This window comes from Misgurnus anguillicaudatus, chromosome 13 (assembly GCF_027580225.2).
Source record: "Misgurnus anguillicaudatus chromosome 13, ASM2758022v2, whole genome shotgun sequence".
In the NCBI taxonomy this organism is placed as follows: Eukaryota; Metazoa; Chordata; class Actinopteri; order Cypriniformes; family Cobitidae; genus Misgurnus; species Misgurnus anguillicaudatus.
The window spans coordinates 8477810-8496382 of NC_073349.2; the positions used below are offsets into that span (position 1 = coordinate 8477810).

Below are 18573 nucleotides of genomic sequence, written 5' to 3' on the forward strand. Positions count from 1 at the left end.
GCATGTATGTGTTGAAACATAAACAAAGGTTAATAAAATGTGACATTCTAAACTTCTGGCATACTGATATTTATCTTACCAATTTCTGGTCTCCACATCAAACAGAAAAAGCTTGTCTTTATTGTTCTGATACTTATGGAGGGCACTGCGTGTGTGTGGGTGTGTGTGTGGGTGTGTGTGTGGGTGTGTGCGTGTGTGCGTGTGTGTGTGTGTGTGCGTGTGTGTGTGCGTGTGTGTGCATATATCTAGATTTATTTTTTCATGAGTAACTAGTAACTCGCTACTTGAGTATTATTTTCATTGCATACTTTTTACTTCTACTTGAGTAATTATTTATTTAGTTACTTTTACTTTAACTTCAGTAAAGTTTTTGGCTACTCTTTCCACCTCTGTTAAAATCTTCATGAATCTAGGCTGAGTTTGCCACGTTGAAGCCTAAATAATCAGACAGATAGTAAGTTAATCGCCCATCGCTCACAGCCCAGCACCTGCATCACTGCATGCGTATCGCGCTGACAAACATACACCTGATTTTACTGCCCTGACGAAATCTAAAAGTATAATTTCTCTTATTAGAAGCTAGCCTAATGTTTGCCAGCTATTAAAATGGCGGTTATAGTTTAAATAGAGGTCGTTAAATAATTAGCATTGACAAAAAACTGCATAAAACAATGTTATATTCCATATTAAAAACTTTTGGTTATGTGTACTTAAGTGAGTAAATAAGTTAACCGCAAAAACTAAATGTGCGTCGACGCCGCCAAAACAGGAAGTACTTTATATCAGGAACGCTTTCACGTATTGAAACCAAACTTTGTACATGAACTTGAGACTCCAATGTGAAGATGCACAAACTAAATCGGCGGCACCAGAGCAAGCACACTTTTGCAGTTCGTCCCGAAATGCATTTTCTAGTTCTTATTATTATTCCCGGGTAGATTTTTTGTGTCAGCTCTAGCGACCAGACCGTTTGACGCAGAGACACCGTTCAAACTTTAAAATGTTCGGGCAGTACCGGTGTAAGTTGCTTGAGAGGATGAAGTCACAGATCCATGTCGTTCGGCCGCCATATTGGAGAGAACACAAAACCTTAAAAAAGTTTCACAGGTCACAAATTTTGTCCAAACTTTATGAAATTCCACGTACGCGATCCTTGGACCGAGCCTCACAAAAGTTACTAGAAGGATTTTTGATTTTCGGAAGCGTTTGCGCGCCACAGCCCAAACTAAATGTGCGTCAACGCCGCCAAAACAGGAAGTAGTTCAAATCTCAATATGTCTGTAACATTTACTAACCAAAATTTTTATATGAACTCTTTACTCCAATGTGAAGATGCCCAAGATAAAAAAACATTGCAGTAACATGTCTATATTATGTTATTTTCACTTTAAAATGTCCAATTAAAACCTGTGTAAAAATAAAAAATGTCATTAGCCTTTACCAGTAGAGGGCAGCCTTTACGTTCAAACGTGTTTTTTAGACAGAATGTAAAGATAGCGGCAGCCATCTTTAGAAGCTAAGCTAACAGGCTATTGCTCCGTGGAAAAGTTTGAATAACAATGGCGGGATGTAGTTTTAATGTTAAAATGGCAAAATGGAATTTAAAAGAGCTTTTCAGAGAATCGGTGTTCCTTTAAGAGCCACAATACAGCGAAGAGCTGAGGAAGAGAAAGCAGAGAAGCCCGGAGAAGAGGCGACACCCTCAGACTCTGCTGCGAGCCCTGGAGGACTCAGTAACCTCGGCTGCCACCCAATCTTCGTATCGTATATGGACAGATTCCTGGATACATATTTTTAGAATCGTAAACTTCATCTTATTCACTATACAATATGCGGTTTCGGACGCAAAACTGCAAATGGATTTTATATTCTGAATGCTTGAATCAACGCGAGCTCTCTGGAGAACGTGCATTTTCACATACAGGTAGGAATTATATGATTCAGACATATTTTAATCCCTTTCTTTTATTTCAGTGATATATGGCACGACAAGTTTAATTCCCTTTTTCATCAATGTAATACATTGTAAACGTATTAGTTTGTAAAGACGTCAGTTTCGCGTCCTCGCGTAGCAGTGATCGTTTGGCATCGGTATTTTAATTAATTACGAAATTTGTATTTTATTTTTAAATTGCTATCTTGTGTTTCTGGCGCATTCGCGGATTAATGACTCATTTGAGTCGTTTTAATTACAAAGTGTTGCAAATAAATGAGTATTTTGAGTAGAATCTTTACAAATCGAATGGGCCAAATGTTTTAAAGTGGTTCGCGAATCAGTTTGAATGAATTGTTCAGATCGCTTCAAACACGGAATCGTCCGAAGCTGTTTTACTCGTAACCTATGTAGAAACACGCAGAATATAACCAGTGTTGGGTGACGTGGAAATGAATTTACCAATCTTTTAACTAAAAGCAAAACTTCACACATGTACCCGCCATTACATACGCGCGACCGCCGACCTGTTCGTCGTCAGACACAGTTAAACGCGTGCAACCTCCAGAAACACTGTAGCACAGATTGAAGAAAATCCATGATCCATGAATTCGATGATTGACGTCTGATTCGCTGTTTAATGTACTGTATGATGTAAGTGATTCTCACAAAACACACGTGACATGACAACGTAAGAAAACATGAGTTTTGTTATAGTGTAAACTGTCAATGTCCTCAGGCCATCTTAGGAGATTCCAACTTTATACATATACAAAACTGTTGTCAGTTTACTTGTCTGATATTTCAGCTACAAGCTACATCAACATTGAGACTAAAGTTAATTTGTTAATTTGAAATGCTTGTCTATTCTGTGCTTGTATTCTTTTTCTGTACTGTTGGTGTATGTTGCAGTTTTACACATACTGTAGAAGTGCCCTTCATACGTATTCTTCTGTTTGTTGTGGAGTCAAGAAATGTCTAAACATTAAAAGATGAACATGAGACAAAAGTACAGAATCTGTCACATTATTTTTTTTAATGGGCACTGAGCTGTGTCCTGACTGTTTACACATGAAAAGCATAAAATATGTAGGATCAGTTTGATTCACTTATGTGCATTTGTGTACAATACACATAAGTCAGCATTTAATGCTGTTGTTCTTTGTTGTTAAAGCATGTATGTGTTGAAACATAAACAAAGGTTAATAAAATGTGACATTCTAAACTTCTGGCATACTGATATTTATCTTACCAATTTCTGGTCTCCACATCAAACAGAAAAAGCTTGTCTTTATTGTTCTGATACTTATGGAGGGCACTGCGTGTGTGTGTGTGTGTGTGCGCGCGCGTGTGTGTGTGTGTGTGTGTGTGTGTGCGTGTGTGTGTGCGTGTGTGTGCATATATCTAGATTTATTTTTTCATGAGTAACTAGTAACTCGCTACTTGAGTATTATTTTCATTGCATACTTTTTACTTCTACTTGAGTAATTATTTATTTAGTTACTTTTACTTTAACTTCAGTAAAGTTTTTGGCTACTCTTTCCACCTCTGTTAAAATCTTCATGAATCTAGGCTGAGTTTGCCACGTTGAAGCCTAAATAATCAGACAGATAGTAAGTTAATCGCCCATCGCTCACAGCCCAGCACCTGCACCACTGCATGCGTATCGCGCTGACAAACATACACCTGATTTTACTGCCCTGACGAAATCTAAAAGTATAATTTCTCTTATTAGAAGCTAGCCTAATGTTTGCCAGCTATTAAAATGGCGGTTGTAGTTTAAATAGAGGTCGTGAAATAATTAGCATTGACAAAAAACTGCATAAAACAATGTTATATTCCATATTATAAACTTTTGGTTATGTGTACTTAAGTGAGTAAATAAGTTAACCGCAAAAACTAAATGTGCGTCGACGCCGCCAAAACAGGAAGTAGTTTATCTCAGGAACGCTTTCACGTATTGAAACCAAACTTTGTACATGAACTTGGGACTCCAATGTGAGGATGCACAAACTAAATCGGCGGCACCAGAGCAAGCACACTTTTGCAGTTCGTCCCGAAATGCATTTTCTAGTTAAAATTGAGAATCAAAGATACAAATGCTCATAGGCATAGATGTCTTAGTGATTTGAATAGTAAACAATTGGTTAAATGAATAAACATTTTATTGCATTCGGTTGTATAATAAGCCTAACCTCAAGAAGTCTGTCTTCAAATTTAATTAAATATCAAAAGAAGAAAAGAGAATCTCTCACTGCTCCTGACTGACTTCTGAAACTTTGTAATAAAGATTAATCCATATTTATGTTGAGCTCTGCAATTTGAAGTTTAAGGTTTATGGAGTTTAGATTTCTTTTTTAAAAACCTTTACTGAATTACTGCAGTTAACATTAGATATTTAGCTTTATTAAAATGATAGTTCACCCAAAATGAAAATTCTGTCATAATTTTTTTCATCCTTATATTATATGTTGTTCTAAACCTGTATGAATTTCTTTTTTCTGATAAACACACATATTTATCACAATATTTCCATAATATTTTTCCTGCTATGAAAGACAATGGTTACAATCAACTGTGCCTATTTTTCAAAATATCTTCTTTTTTGAAATATCTTCTGATTTTCGTCAAAATAAAATAAAATAAAATAAAATAAAAACTTATACAGTTTAGAACATAAGGGTAAGTAAATTATGACACAATTTATACCTTTAACAGACAGTAAATCAGATGTAAGAAATACAGTAGAAATATTTAAAATTCACCCTTACATTATGTTTACATGGTAATGCAAGCAGTTAGGAATATTTGTCTAATGTGGGGTAATGTAAAGTAGGCTGATTATCACCTAATCAGCAATCATAAGTTTATTTATGCTTTTTTGATACATGGGTACACATTGTTTTCTTTTATTGACTATGGACCTCTTAAAGTAGCCTTGGCTACCCCATTAAAAAAGACTAGTTCCGCCGCTGGATATATGATAAGCGCTGAGCACGTCCATCTCTGGCTCAGCATCAACCAATGCTCAAAAAATGCTGTTTGAATCTGGATGACAGTTCGGTGACATCACTGAACATTATAAATCATATTTTCAGGGCACAGAAATAAGAATCCACTATATGGTGCCATTATAGCATGGTTATGTGCTTATGGTTAATCATTTTGCACAGTAAAATTACAATTAATGTGGCACACCCAGATTTTCTTTTTTTTTTACTTTATTGTGAATACACACAGAAGGAAGGGGAAAAGAGGAAAAAAACACGCAAAAACAAAACATGAACATTGTCCTGAGACTGGGCTTCATACATTATATACAATCAGAAAACATATTCAATTTAATGCAAAGGCTTATGTCCTATTTCAGAAAGTCAATAATTGGATCCCATCTTCTTTCAAAGGCAGGGGTTTTCAATTGCACATGTGCTGTTAGCCGTTCCATTAAATAAACTTGTCTTATCTTTTGTGTCCATTGCGCAATGGTAGGTGGTTCAGGCTTTAACCAACATATTGTTATCATTTTCCTTGCCATCATTAAGAGGAGATGGAGAAGAAACGCTTGATCTTGAGAAAGATTGTCTGGGAAGATATCCAATAAAAACGTTTGGGAGTCAAAAGAAATGTTCACTTTTAATAGATCTTCCAAAATACCCTTAACATCCTTCCAGAAGCCATGTTTGTTGGGACAGTCCCAAAAAATGTGAGTTTGATCACCGATCAGTCCACAGTTCCTCCAACATTTGTCGCTCATACTATACTTAGTGAGGAAAGACTTCAACGGAGTCCTGAAAAATCTGATTTTCGTCTTCCAATCAAACTCCCTCCAGACCTGACTGCCCACTCCCTTATGACAGCCAGAGCAAATGTTACTTCAAACATCGTCATCCAAAATAACTTTCAACTCCATTTCCCATTGTTGTTTTACATATTGTGTATTGTCTGACATGTCAGTCAACATTTTTTTGTACATCAAGGACATTTGTTTTTTCATTACACCACCATTTTCAATCCAATTGATAAAATGCTTCTCTATATTTGTAGGTTCTCTTCTGATTAATTCCCAATCATTATGTTTTGTTACATAGCTCCTTATTTGAAAATACTGGATGTGTTAATTTTAACACATTGCTTTGTGTTAAACTATTTAACACATTATGTGTTGTTTTTAACACATTATGTGTCATTTCGTGCTTTGTGTTAAACTATTTAACAAATTATGTGTTGTTTTTAACACATTATGTGTCATTTCGTGCTTTGTGTTAAACTATTTAACACATTATGTGTTGTTTTTAACACATTATGTGTCATTTCGTGCTGATTTAGAGTTCATATAAATAAAAGGGACAACACAAGGGGCCCTATTTTAACGATCTAAGCGCATTGTCTAAAGCGCACAGCGCAACGTGTAGGACAGGTGGACAAGTTTTGTTTTTGGAGCTGGACCATAAAACAATAAAAAACACATTCTATGCCTGTTCCCGAGAAAGGGTGTTATCTCTCTCCACAGGGGTCACGGATACCCAGGAACTGATCTGTATTTCACCCCCTCTCTCTTCTCCTTTAAGGGTTTGGTTACTGGAAATATACTAAACACATGTAACATTGGATATATCATATGTTGTGATGCTACCAAGGTTTCATCTTCATGTTTGGTGTTGTTTTAAAGGTCATGGTGCGATGGTTAAAAAGGTCTAATTTCTATAATGCTAACAGAAAGTATATCAAAGTTTAAAACTTAAGACATAATCTGTACTCCTGTGATGGGTGTCAACTCATGAGGAGATCTAGATTACAGATGGTTAACAGTCCCATTTGGTGCTCCTTCAGGTCACGAGAACCGACCAACCAAATCCTGTTTTGAGATTTTATTATTCTTTGTCTCATTCTGTGTATATAAGGTGGCTTGGCAAGAGACTCTGGGAAGTATTCTTTAGCAAGAATCTTCCCCACACTTTGGGTGTGTGTATTCAAATATCATGTAAGAAATCTTTAACAAGAATCTTTCTAAACCATTTTGGGTATATTATATTCACGATGGAAGTACTCTGTAGCCAGAGTGTCTATTGCCAGGTATGACTTTGTAACTTTTGCAACTGTTGATCATTTTAATTAATTGGAATTGAATCAAATTCTGTATGATATTGTTTAATTTATGTTTGAAGCTGAAACCTGCCTGGTATAATAAATTGTTACATTTGATTCATCTGAATTCTTCAGAAACTGTATTGATTTATTTTAATTCTTTCAGAAATTGTTATGACCAGTAGATTAGAAGGAGTCTGGTATTACCGCAAGATTATCGTGTCAGGATATTATCACACTGAGGTTTTGATGGTCGAATGGAGCATGGGGCACATTCATTAAAACTCTCAGATTTATGTTTATCACCTGCCTTAGCAAGTTGCATGAGCGCTAAACTAAAGTAACTATTTTTATGATCGGAGCAAGCATGGAGCGGCCAGACATAAAAATATTAGTTTACCCGGTAACCTCTGACTAAGATCAGACTGACAATTTTGTGTCCGTGAGATATACGCAAACGGCCGGCGTATGCTCTGTGCGATACCGGGTCCCTAATGAACGAATAACTAAGACTATGGGAATTAATAAATAATCAAACATCTAAATTATGATCAACAGATAATTGGAATAATGCACTAAATTCTTAGTATATTAAATTGGAGTCAGATTATAATTTAAACACAGAGATCAAAGAAATTAATTTAATCATGATCATGAATTATTCTTCTAGAAGCGCTGAGGAAGGAACGAACACGAGTCCCCTTCACCCACTCCACTTGTATCTGTCGTTGGGCTTGTGGGTGGCACCTTACAGCGTCTAAATGGGCGTGTCCGAATCCACTTTTGCTAATTTAACGACGGGAAAAATCGTTTTTGCGCCGAGCGCATGGTCGAAAAGGGTAGGTCCTATTGTAATGGGAGTATTTTGGGCGTAACGTGCAGTAAACCAATGAGAGTCACAGCTCTCATTCCCTTTAAAAGCAAGTTGCGCTGGCGCTATGTCTAATCCCTATTTAGATGACGGACTTTGTAAACTGAAAAACTAAGCGGAGGTAGAAGATCCCCAGTTTAAGATTAATGTTAAATAATTGTGTTGTTTTTCACTTATATTGAAATTGTTCTTTTTTTATTAAAACCTTTAAAACCCGTTTTCTTTTAGTCATGGAAGTAAAAAGCAGGCTTGTAATTGCTTTAAATGTATGGCTATCCAATATCATAAAAAAATAATTTACAAGTATGTAAGATAAGGTTTGTACTCTAAAAATACTTTATTTGTAACAAACAGGAGATAAAGAAATTACAAACGGCTCTCCTCACGTTTCAGCACTATGGACAGCGTTTTTTTTTAGCAAAGAGTTTTTTTAAGCATTACTTACAAATGTCTCTCATCTCGCCATATCCACAGGTACATCATATACAATAAATCCGTGAGGTAGCATTAAAAAAAAAAATTAAAAACAGACGCATTTGTTTAAAGCAAAGCATTTATTTACTTATCAGGCTGCAGGTAAAGCAGCTCTTTGCGCCTTCTAACGTCTCATAATCAGTCCTCATTTATAAATATGTCCAAGAGACTCAATAATAATCTCTTAAATTCAATCCTTTAATCTTTCAAATTTAAAAGCATTTTTGTGCTGCTGCGCATTTATGTACTTTGTGATAAGCAAACCCGCGTTGTCCTCCCGTTTATAGGCGCATATTACTAATGCGCTCTTTAAATAACATAAAACATATTGCGCCATTGACTTTAGACTTTAGACCAGGTTTTTGTTGGTCAATGGCGTAGTCTATTTTAGTTGCCTCAAAATAGCAACGCGCCAACAATGCGCCTGAACACACCTCGTTTTTCAGACCAGAACGCCCATGGGCGCAAAGGGGGCGCAAATGCATTTGCTATTTAAACAACGCGGCGCTAAACGTGAAAATTAGGGTGGAAACTAGCGAAAGACACTTGCGTCGCGCATTGCGCTGCATTGCGCCGGGTGTAAGATAGAGCCCAAGATGTGTTAAAACAACACAAAGTGTGTTGTTCTAAAAATAACACAGAGATGTGTTAAATTAAGGACAACACACTAGGTGTGTTGTCCTTAACTAGACACAAGATGTGTTCGTTTAACACATTCGTTTTAAGAGTGTAGCTCGAGATAAAGCAGTCTTTCCTTTCAGCTGTTTTTGGACCTTATTCCAAATCTTTAAAGTATGCTTGACCCATACATTAGCAATTTTTATTTTTTTCTGAGACTGCTGGTTGAGAAATGGGAGTTGAGAGAGAGAGACTCCCGGCACTGAATATTCTTCCATAGGGACCCAGTGTGACTCCGGATCATGAATGATCCATGCCACCACAGCTTTCATTTGGGCAGCCCAATAGTACAGTTTGAAATCTGGCATATTTAAGCCCCCATTTCCTTTGGTGACATTAATATTTTGAGGCGCACTCTTGGTCAGATTTTCAGATGCACAGAGTCTTTTTTCTGGCTACGCTACTGCAGTGAACTTTGAGCTTTATCATTTTACAGGTATTATTTATGCTATTATACACTCTTAAAACGAATGTGTTAAATTAACACATCTTGTGTCTAGTTAAGGACAACACATCTAGTGTGTTGTCCTTAATTTAACACATATCTGTGTTATTTTTGGAACAACACACTTTGTGTTGTTTTAACACATCTTGTGTTGTCCCTTTTATTTTTTATGAACTTAAATGACACTTAATGTGTTAAAAACAACACATAATGTGTTAAATAGTTTAACACAAAGCAATGTGTTAAAATTAACACATCCAGGGTGTGTTAATTTTAACACATTGCTTTGTGTTAAACTATTTAACACATTATGTGTTAATTTTAACACATTATGTGTCATTTCGTGCTGATTTAGAGTTCATATAAATAAAAGGGACAACACAAGATGTGTTAAAACAACACAAAGTGTGTTGTTCTAAAAATAACACAGAGATGTGTTAAATTAAGGACAACACACTAGATGTGTTGTCCTTAACTAGACACAAGATGTGTTAATTTAACACATTCGTTTTAAGAGTGTAGCTGCAAGCAGCGCTTAACGGGGTTTAAGTGTTTTAGGATCTTGACACCCAGTATGAATTACATAAACCACCAGCATGTCTCTGATGTTCTTTGGTGGTTTGTAAGTTTGAATCATATAAACAAGCCACAATTTCTTAATTTTATTCAAATTTGAAGCGATAACTCTTCAGCATTGCATCTTAACTTGTCATAAATATGTCTTAGGCGGCAGTGGTTGAGTGGTTAATATAGGTTGTCTACAAATCGGAAGGTTGGTGGTTCCATCCCCGGCTCCACCTGACCAAGTGTCGAGGTGTCCTTGAGCAAGACACTTAACCCCAGCTGCTCCCGACGAGCTGGATGGTGCCTTAATGGCTGACACCGCCGTCGATGAGTGAATGGGTGAATGTGAGGCAAAAATTGTAAAGCGCTTTGGATGGCCATTGGTCTATGAAAGCGCTATATAAAAGCAGTCCATTTACTTAGACATGACATAGCAGCTAAATTATCAAAATTTAAAAAATTACCTATCCTTATGGGTTTTATTTTTCCAAGATTGTTGTTTTAATCGTGTAAATAAAGATTGTTTCTGCATGTCACTAGCGTAGCCAGGATTCACAATGTGGGTGGGCCCAGAAAAAATAAGGTGGGCCTTAACCAAAAAAGCATGTGTTATCAAAAACACACAACTATACACCAGTTTCGATATATCACCGTTTAATAAGAACAAAAGCCTGTATGGGCCCTATTTTAACAATCTAAGCGCAATGTGCAATAAACCAATAAGAGTCTCATCTCCTTTACAAGCCAGTTGCGCTTGCGCCATCCTGATTCCATATTTTGGCAGAATTTGTAAACTAAAAAACTGAGCAGAGGAAGAAGACTACCAGTTTAAGATTGATATTAAAAAATTGCGTTGTTTTTATTTGTAATGAAATTGTTATTCTTTGGTATTAAAACCTTTAAAAGTCGTTTTCTTTCAGTCATGATCATTCAAGTAAAATTAGCAGGCTTTTAATTGCTGTAAATGTATTGATAGCCCAGATGATCAGTGTTATCTCAAAGAATATTTTACAAATATGCAAGAAAAGCTTTAGGCCTACTTTAAAAATACTTTAAATAGTAGCTTAATTTGTTGGTATTTGAAAAGTTTCGTTGCAAAAGAAATCTCGTATTTTGGTTGTGCATTCCAATTAATATCAATTCAACTGCGGTTGGTTTGTTTTGATTTAAACCTTCATAACTTAAAAAATACAGCTCAGTAACACTATAAAACAAAATAATAACACGATAACATAATAATAATTTGACAAAAATGTTAAAAACGGAGTTCTCTCGTTTTGCAACGAAATTCTTCATTTAAACCTTTAAAAGTCGTTTTCTTTCAGTCATGGAAGTAAAAATAGCAGGCTTTTAATTATTGTAAATGTATGGATAGCCTACATGATCATAATCTCAAAGAATCATTTACAAATATGCAAGAAAAGGTTTGTACTTTAAAAATAGTTTATTTGTAACAATAAATAATTTATAAACGCAATTTCAGCACTAGAACAGCGCTGTGGGTGTTTTGAAATTTAAGCATAACATAAAAACGGTTCTCATCTCATCATATCCACAGGTACAAAGTCATCATATATAATAAATCTTTGGGGTAGCATTGAAAAAATTCTAAATAAATGCAATATTTGCATTTGTTTAAAGCAAAACATTTAATTACTTACCAGGCTACAGGTGAAGCAGGTTTTTACGCCTTCTAACGTCTCATAATCTGTCCTCATTTATGTCCAAGACACACAAAAATAATCTTTAAAACATTTTAACATTTTAATCCTTTGATTTTTCATATTTTAAACGTTTGTGTGCTGCTGCGCATCCATGTGATAAGCAAATGCACGTTGCCGTTTATAGGCGCAAATGCGCGTTGCCGTTTATAGGCGGGTATATGCGCTCATTAAATAACAAAAGCAATATTTCTCCATAGGCAGGTTTTAGTTGGTCAGTGGCGTAGGCTAGTCTATTTTATTTGCCTCAAAATAGCAAAGCACCAACAATGTGCCTGAACACATCTCGTTTTCAGACCAGAAGGCTCATGAGCGCAAATGTTATCTGCAAAGACTTTTCTTTTTTTAGCTGCTGAACCAACACCTCAGGTTCAGAAACCTCAACGGTAATGTTAAAGGGTGCACTATCAAGCTGTAATAAAGTCTTCTCACCGAAGGTCTTCGTGACCTTCATTCTAAGACAATGAAGCAGCGCAGCTTTCATTATTCCTTATGTGTCAGCCTTAAACCGGGTGTTAATTTCTATGATGTGGGGTGTAGGAGGGGCCAGGAGGCTGTTCGAAATGCGCTATTTATTGCACTACTATTTACAAAATTAACTTATTCCTTATTATAATAGCAAACAAGAGTTTAAAAAAAAAGATTTATTTTATAGGTCAAGTATAGTGATAAATGCAACATACACTCTAAAAATGGTTGGGTTAAAAACAACCCAATTGGCAACCCAGCGCTGGGTAAATATTGGACAGAACACATGCTGGGTTAAAGTAACCCAACACGTTGGGTAACACATTTTAACCCAGCAGGTTGGGTTGTTGAGAAAACCCAACATGTAGTCATTTTAACCATTTATGGGATTAATATTCTGGGTTTTGGGTTATTCTTGCTGGGTTATTTTTATCATGTGCTTTATTGTAAATCAAGACCATTGTTAACAGCAAATAAATGTTTATTTGATTGCAAAATAACTACAAACTCTTACATTTTTACAGTTGTAAGTTGCAAAATCATTTAAAGGACTGCTTACTGACCCAAGTATAAATATATTTATAAAATATCATAAATTATGCACATTGAAGTAACAATGTAACAGGTTGAATCAATTCATTTGAATTTAAGACAGAATTTGTAATTTTACAGTATATATATGAAATACTGAAATGTACATAAACAAAACTACAGCAGTGTAAAAAAGAAACAATGTAATTGTTAAATTAAAAGTAAAATCATTCATAGATGTGTAAAGTTTTTTTAAAGAACAAATGTTTTAAGTTTCACAGAATGGAATGTATTTGACTAAAAATACTTCATTTATTAAAGTTACTCGTGGCGAACAAAGATGTACAAAGGAATCGAACAGCAGGGGATTCATCCATTTGAAAAATGACAGACTACAGGAATTCCCATAGAAGCACATTGCCTGGGGTATTTTTTTTTAAGCACTTAAAATGCCTTTAAACCAGAGACTGTAAAAAAATATGCAAGTAGTGTCCGTGACGTCACCTATTGGTTTGTGAAGAGCATTTTTTAAGCTTAAAGTAGGCGGTGCGTGCCGTCGCCATCTTGGCCGAATTGCAGTTTAAGTCACTTCTGTATTGGCTACATCAGAGAGACTGGTTGAGAAAAAAGATTGAGAGATCTGCTGCATGTTTCCCATGGCCAGGACGAAAGGAAAGGGTTTCGAGGATTCTGTCCAGAGAAGAAATTCCACCACATTTGTTGCAATCTACAAAAGAGGAAAAAACTTTTAGTGGTCTGAACTGAATGATCAGATTTAAGTATTCAGAAAACCATGTGGGCCAAGTGAATTATATATTTTATACAAATTATAAGGGTTTCATTTGCATCCCTGGCCGCATTACCACCACGTGTGAGATTTTTTTCCAAAAATGCAATAGCCTGTTGTCAGTTTGCATAAGACTTTGGTGTTACACTCCTTTAACTGTTGTGCCAACAACAAAGGCTGCAAACCACACAGACTGACAAATATGATGATCTGACTATAAAGAATAAAGTGTTGCAGTACTAAATGCAGCAGATAATTAAGACATTCCCAATACATTTTAAATAGGAATTATTAAATGTTATACTTACTGGCTGAAGTTGTATGAAGGTCTTGCTAGCCTCATCAATGTATGGACATAAAAACTCTGCACACTCTAAAAAAAAGAATTGGAAAACAACATCACATCTGATCTCTGCTAAAAACATAACATCTCTGTTACAGTATCAGCCACAGATCAGAGGGTTGGTCAATATAAATTTGAAATCACAGGAGACAACCCAAAAATATTATGAAATGAATATAAAATAGTAACTAAATACGACTCAATAACACATCTAATTTCATATAACACATATACATGTTTGTTAACCGATAGTCACTTCCACGCAGCCTCCGTCTTGGTGACAAATACGTTTATGTTTTCAAGTTCATGTCCAAACACTTAAATTATTGTTTCATTTTAAAAGAGAGGAACAAGCATACTTATAAGACACCGGTTAAAAACGCTGTTTCGTTTTAATTTATCGACGCGTTACCTGCCGTACCGACTGTGAAGTGAATGTGCTGCTTGTCTTTGCTTCAGTGACAGCGTAGACGACGGCTCCGTGATCCTCCGCCGCGGCGCCACCGGTAAAGGTAACATGTGCTTCTGCTCGCGCCTCGCGGTCTGTCTTTACATACCGAATGACAAGAAAGCAACTCGTTTGTCGCTAAATTTAATTTAACAGCGTCGCTATCGCTTGTTAAGCTGGAAAAGGGAAAACTATGCGCGTGTGTGACACAAAAAGACAAAGTGGGTTGCGGAGGTCGACTCGGTACCGGTTTTGACTCGCTTTGTTAAAGGCTTACAGAAATTGTCATGAGTTAACGTAATCAACCGTGTGATGGGGATTTTGTAACATCTGTTTTATTAATTTTATTAATATGCCATATCAAACATCTTAGAACGATTATTCGAGTCAATTTGTGTAAATGGCGATCTGTGGTAACAGTCGTCATTCCTCTAAATTACACCCGTCGTCTTAGTCAGATTAACACGTTGCTGTCTCGCAAAATGTTATAATCATGTTTATATTCATGAAATGTTCACAAAAGCATATAAACTTACCTTGAAACAGCTGCTTCAGTGACTCTGTCCTTTCACGACGACCATTGCTGAGCACATTCAAACATCAAGGGCGCGAAGCACATGAGCCTCTTCAAACAACCCAACATAATAACCCAGCAGTTTTAACCCAACACCTAGAAAACTGAAACTACCCAAAAAGTGTTTAAAATGTAAAAAAATAACCCAGCAAAACAACCCAACAGACTCAACCCAGCATTTTGGGTTAAAAAATAACCCAGCCATTTTTAGAGTGTAATTTACTCTTTAGGATAACTAATAGGCTTTACTGGATAGGCAGGTGGGTGGGCCTAGCTGACAGGTGGGTGGACCCAGGCCCACCCAGGCCCACCCATAGCTACGCGACTGCTGCATGTGTGTAACATTTTCAGATCATGATGTTATTTTGCATTGAAAACATCAAAGTAGACCTGCTCAGAGTTCTTATGAAATTTATAGAAACATTCTTTTAAAGGCAAAGTATACCAGTAAAAATCTAAAGTTCAAACTTTCCATGATGGTTCATAAGCATCAGTTTTTCATCAGTATGATTATTTGTTTCCTATTTAAATTATTATGCTACCATTGTTTGTTGAAAGACTTCACACATTCTAACACATTTTGAGCATTTGCAGGATATTGCAATCCAAATTATTAAGGTTTCACCTTTTATGGTTATTTGTATGTGACCGTGAACCAGAGTGTCCAACTGTAGGTGGGCGGGTATAGGACCGTGAAGCAATGGCAGGCCTCGGCTGAGGGGCAATGGCGGGCCTGGACAGCGGAGCAGTAGAGGGCATCGGCCATAGTGCAACAGCGAACCGGGACAGTGGAACAGCAGAGGGCCCCCACCATTACTCTCGACCTCTCCCTTATTACCCTCCGAAAAAATACTTAGGAGCCCAACCAGGATGTTGAACCTTGACATAAAGGCAGCTGTCCTTGGCAATGATTCAGGCATGGCCATCTGGGCTGGGGCTGCAGGTGTGGCGGGTGGCTCAGGAGACTTAGATTCCTGGGCTGCAGTAAAGTCAGTAAAGCCAGTGTGTGCCTTAAAGACACCACATAGCCATGGCAAACACAGGGAGCACAGAAGACAACGGACATACCTCAGGCACCATGGAGACCACTGGACCAGGAGCACCAGCCGCACGCACTGTCACTAGTGGAGTGTCTGCATGATTTGAAATCAGCTGCCTGGTCATGATTGAGGTTGCAGACACTGGAGAAGCGATAAAGTCCTCTCAGCCATCTCAGCTGTGGGCTCTGGTTGAGCAGTCACTATATGTGGAGGCTCAGATTCAATATGGGGCTGTGGGGCTCCTCATCAACAGTAAACGAGAGCCACCAAGCAATAATGAAATGTTTACAAATTCCGTTGAATGTTTTACCTTAAATAGCCATTGCATTAACCAGGAGATTTTTATGGAAGCAATAATGCTTTTGAAACGCTTTATTTGGCACTAGAGACGAATGTAGACCCAAGTGCAGTTTTAATAAAGTGACATGAACAACATGGCATGACTATAACCTTCAGCAAATACAACATAACATTTAAACACAGAACTTCATAATAAATGACTTAAACAAAGAACACAAACACAACTTTTACAATACTAATAAAACTAGATCAAAGTAGATTTTTTGTCAAGTGAAATCTGGGTTAAGTTAAATGCTTTTCTATTGTGAATTACCTTGTGTGTTACCATGACATTCAGAAATTGCCGCTTTCATCAACTGTATCATACAATAAAAAAACATCAAGCCAAAGATTGGTGTTAGAGACATCTGAAATAGAAGACATTCAATTCTGTGACCACTGATGGGATTGTAAACCTCAATAACAGACATATAAATGTGCTTTGTATCAAGGTGATTCCTGTGCAGTTTTGGGTTGTGTATGATTCATATATTGAGGTGTGTATCACCGAGCTCACCAGAAGAATGAATAGCTTTCTGTCGGCACTTACTGGCAGTGCAAGGACCATAATCTCAAAATGAGAAGTGTAATTGCAGGATTTGTTCACGTCTATATTCCTGCACACAAAAACACTGTAAACCTTTGAGACATACTGTATATGTGACCCTGAAATACAGGCTAAAAACTCATAATCTAATAATCAGATTTCAATCACATTTCACTTCAATTTTAATCTTTGAGATGGTCTTACTCGGTCAATATTAAATGCAGGGTGCATGATTTTTGAAAAACGCTTTGGAAAAGCAAGTCAGGCCGACTACCAAAACACTTGTAGCCAATCAGCAGTAAGGGGTGTGTCTACTAACCGACATCGTTGCCTGGGTTGTGTATGTGTGGGGCGTGGCTATAAAAAGAAGGTCCAGAATCTACTGGGGTAGGGGCGTGTTTGTTTAGGTGATTTCAAATGTCAACATTGGCTTTCAGAGATCATGCACCCCACCTTTAAAGATATCAAGGTTATATTTTTACAGAATGTTCTTTACATTATAGGATTATTAAATTGAAAACAGCAAATCCCAAAACTTGACTTGAGCTGGATTTTCACAGACTTGGTAACATACTGTATATGAGTATATTTTTAACAATTACTGTTAGGAAGAAGTAGGTAGTTTTGCATGTGACACCAAAAGCATATAAAAACCTAAATATAAAAAGCATAAACATTTTACCTGTTTGAGACCTCAATGATGAAATAAAAGCGTGGAGTAGTCAGACCCTGGGCTATGAAATCACCACAGGGTGACTTCTTCATACAAAGCCACCTAGACATACAGTTTCAGCATGAAATACAACATGCAGATGCTGTGTGCTGGACTTACATTATTTATTAGAGTACAGACATCACCTGAACCCATTGTTTCTGGAACCATTCAGAATGAAGAAACCTTCTGTAGTCCTGTTAAAAGACTGCAGCTTGACTTGACCCCATACCAGTGTTGCCTTTGAACTAAAACATGCACGCAAACTAAATATATGATGATGATGATCTTTTAAACTATACAAGAAATGAAAAATGAGTATATTAAAATCAGTATATTAAAGAGCAGATTTGAAACTGTTAAAATATATGAGGAGCTGAGATGCTTAATGCCACCCTAAAATGAAATAATGATAGTAAACGAATCCTTTCAACATGTGATATGTTCATCAAATCTGCTTAATCCCGGCCTCAGGCCAAATACTGGTTTGTTGGCTTAAATATATTAAGAGTCTGATTAAAAAGGGTTATTTACAAAAAAACATATCAGACACACTCAGAAGGTTTGCATCTGAGCTCGATTGTTTACCTGTAGTTGTGGCTGTTGTATCTCAATACCTCTTCTGGGCCGTATTGACGAATATGCTCCCGAGACTGAGCACCACCACCTACAACCTTTAAAGTGTAGCTAAAGACCACACACACACACACACACACACACACACACACACACACACACACACACACAGGATGTACATTATAACACATGCACTGTTACACTTTTACGTTTAAGGAAAAGCAACTCATTGCAATAACACATACAATATAATTAATTAATATATTAAATGTATTTAATGACTATGTATATATAAAGATATGTATATTGTGTATACCCACACAGAACACATATGTGCGCAGTATTACAATATCACAAAATTATAATGTAACAAATGTTTTTTTTTTGTAAGTACAATGTTTATAAAGACAAAAAGGGTCAAACCCAGCCGTAAGGTT

General features: G+C 36.6%; 1 protein-coding gene across 2 annotated transcripts in view; it reads right to left on the minus strand.

Moving 5' to 3' along the window:
• The window catches only part of LOC129431122 (cation channel sperm-associated protein subunit gamma 1-like), a 325761-nt gene that overhangs the window by 295039 nt on the left and 12149 nt on the right, over positions 1 to 18573 (minus strand). The window contains exons 5-9 of one of the 2 annotated variants that reach the window (XM_055188857.2): positions 18149 to 18247; positions 17707 to 17808; positions 17531 to 17623; positions 16819 to 16918; positions 16358 to 16669 (exon numbers count right to left, since the gene is read on the minus strand). In XM_055188857.2, coding sequence (XP_055044832.2) covers positions 16562 to 16669; positions 16819 to 16918; positions 17531 to 17623; positions 17707 to 17808; positions 18149 to 18247 — 502 coding nt within the window. In that variant the 3' untranslated portion in view covers positions 16358 to 16561. Of the gene's footprint in view, positions 1 to 16357; positions 16670 to 16818; positions 16919 to 17530; positions 17624 to 17706; positions 17809 to 18148; positions 18248 to 18573 lie in introns of those variants that run through there. The other variant, XM_073874955.1, reaches the window with a different exon arrangement.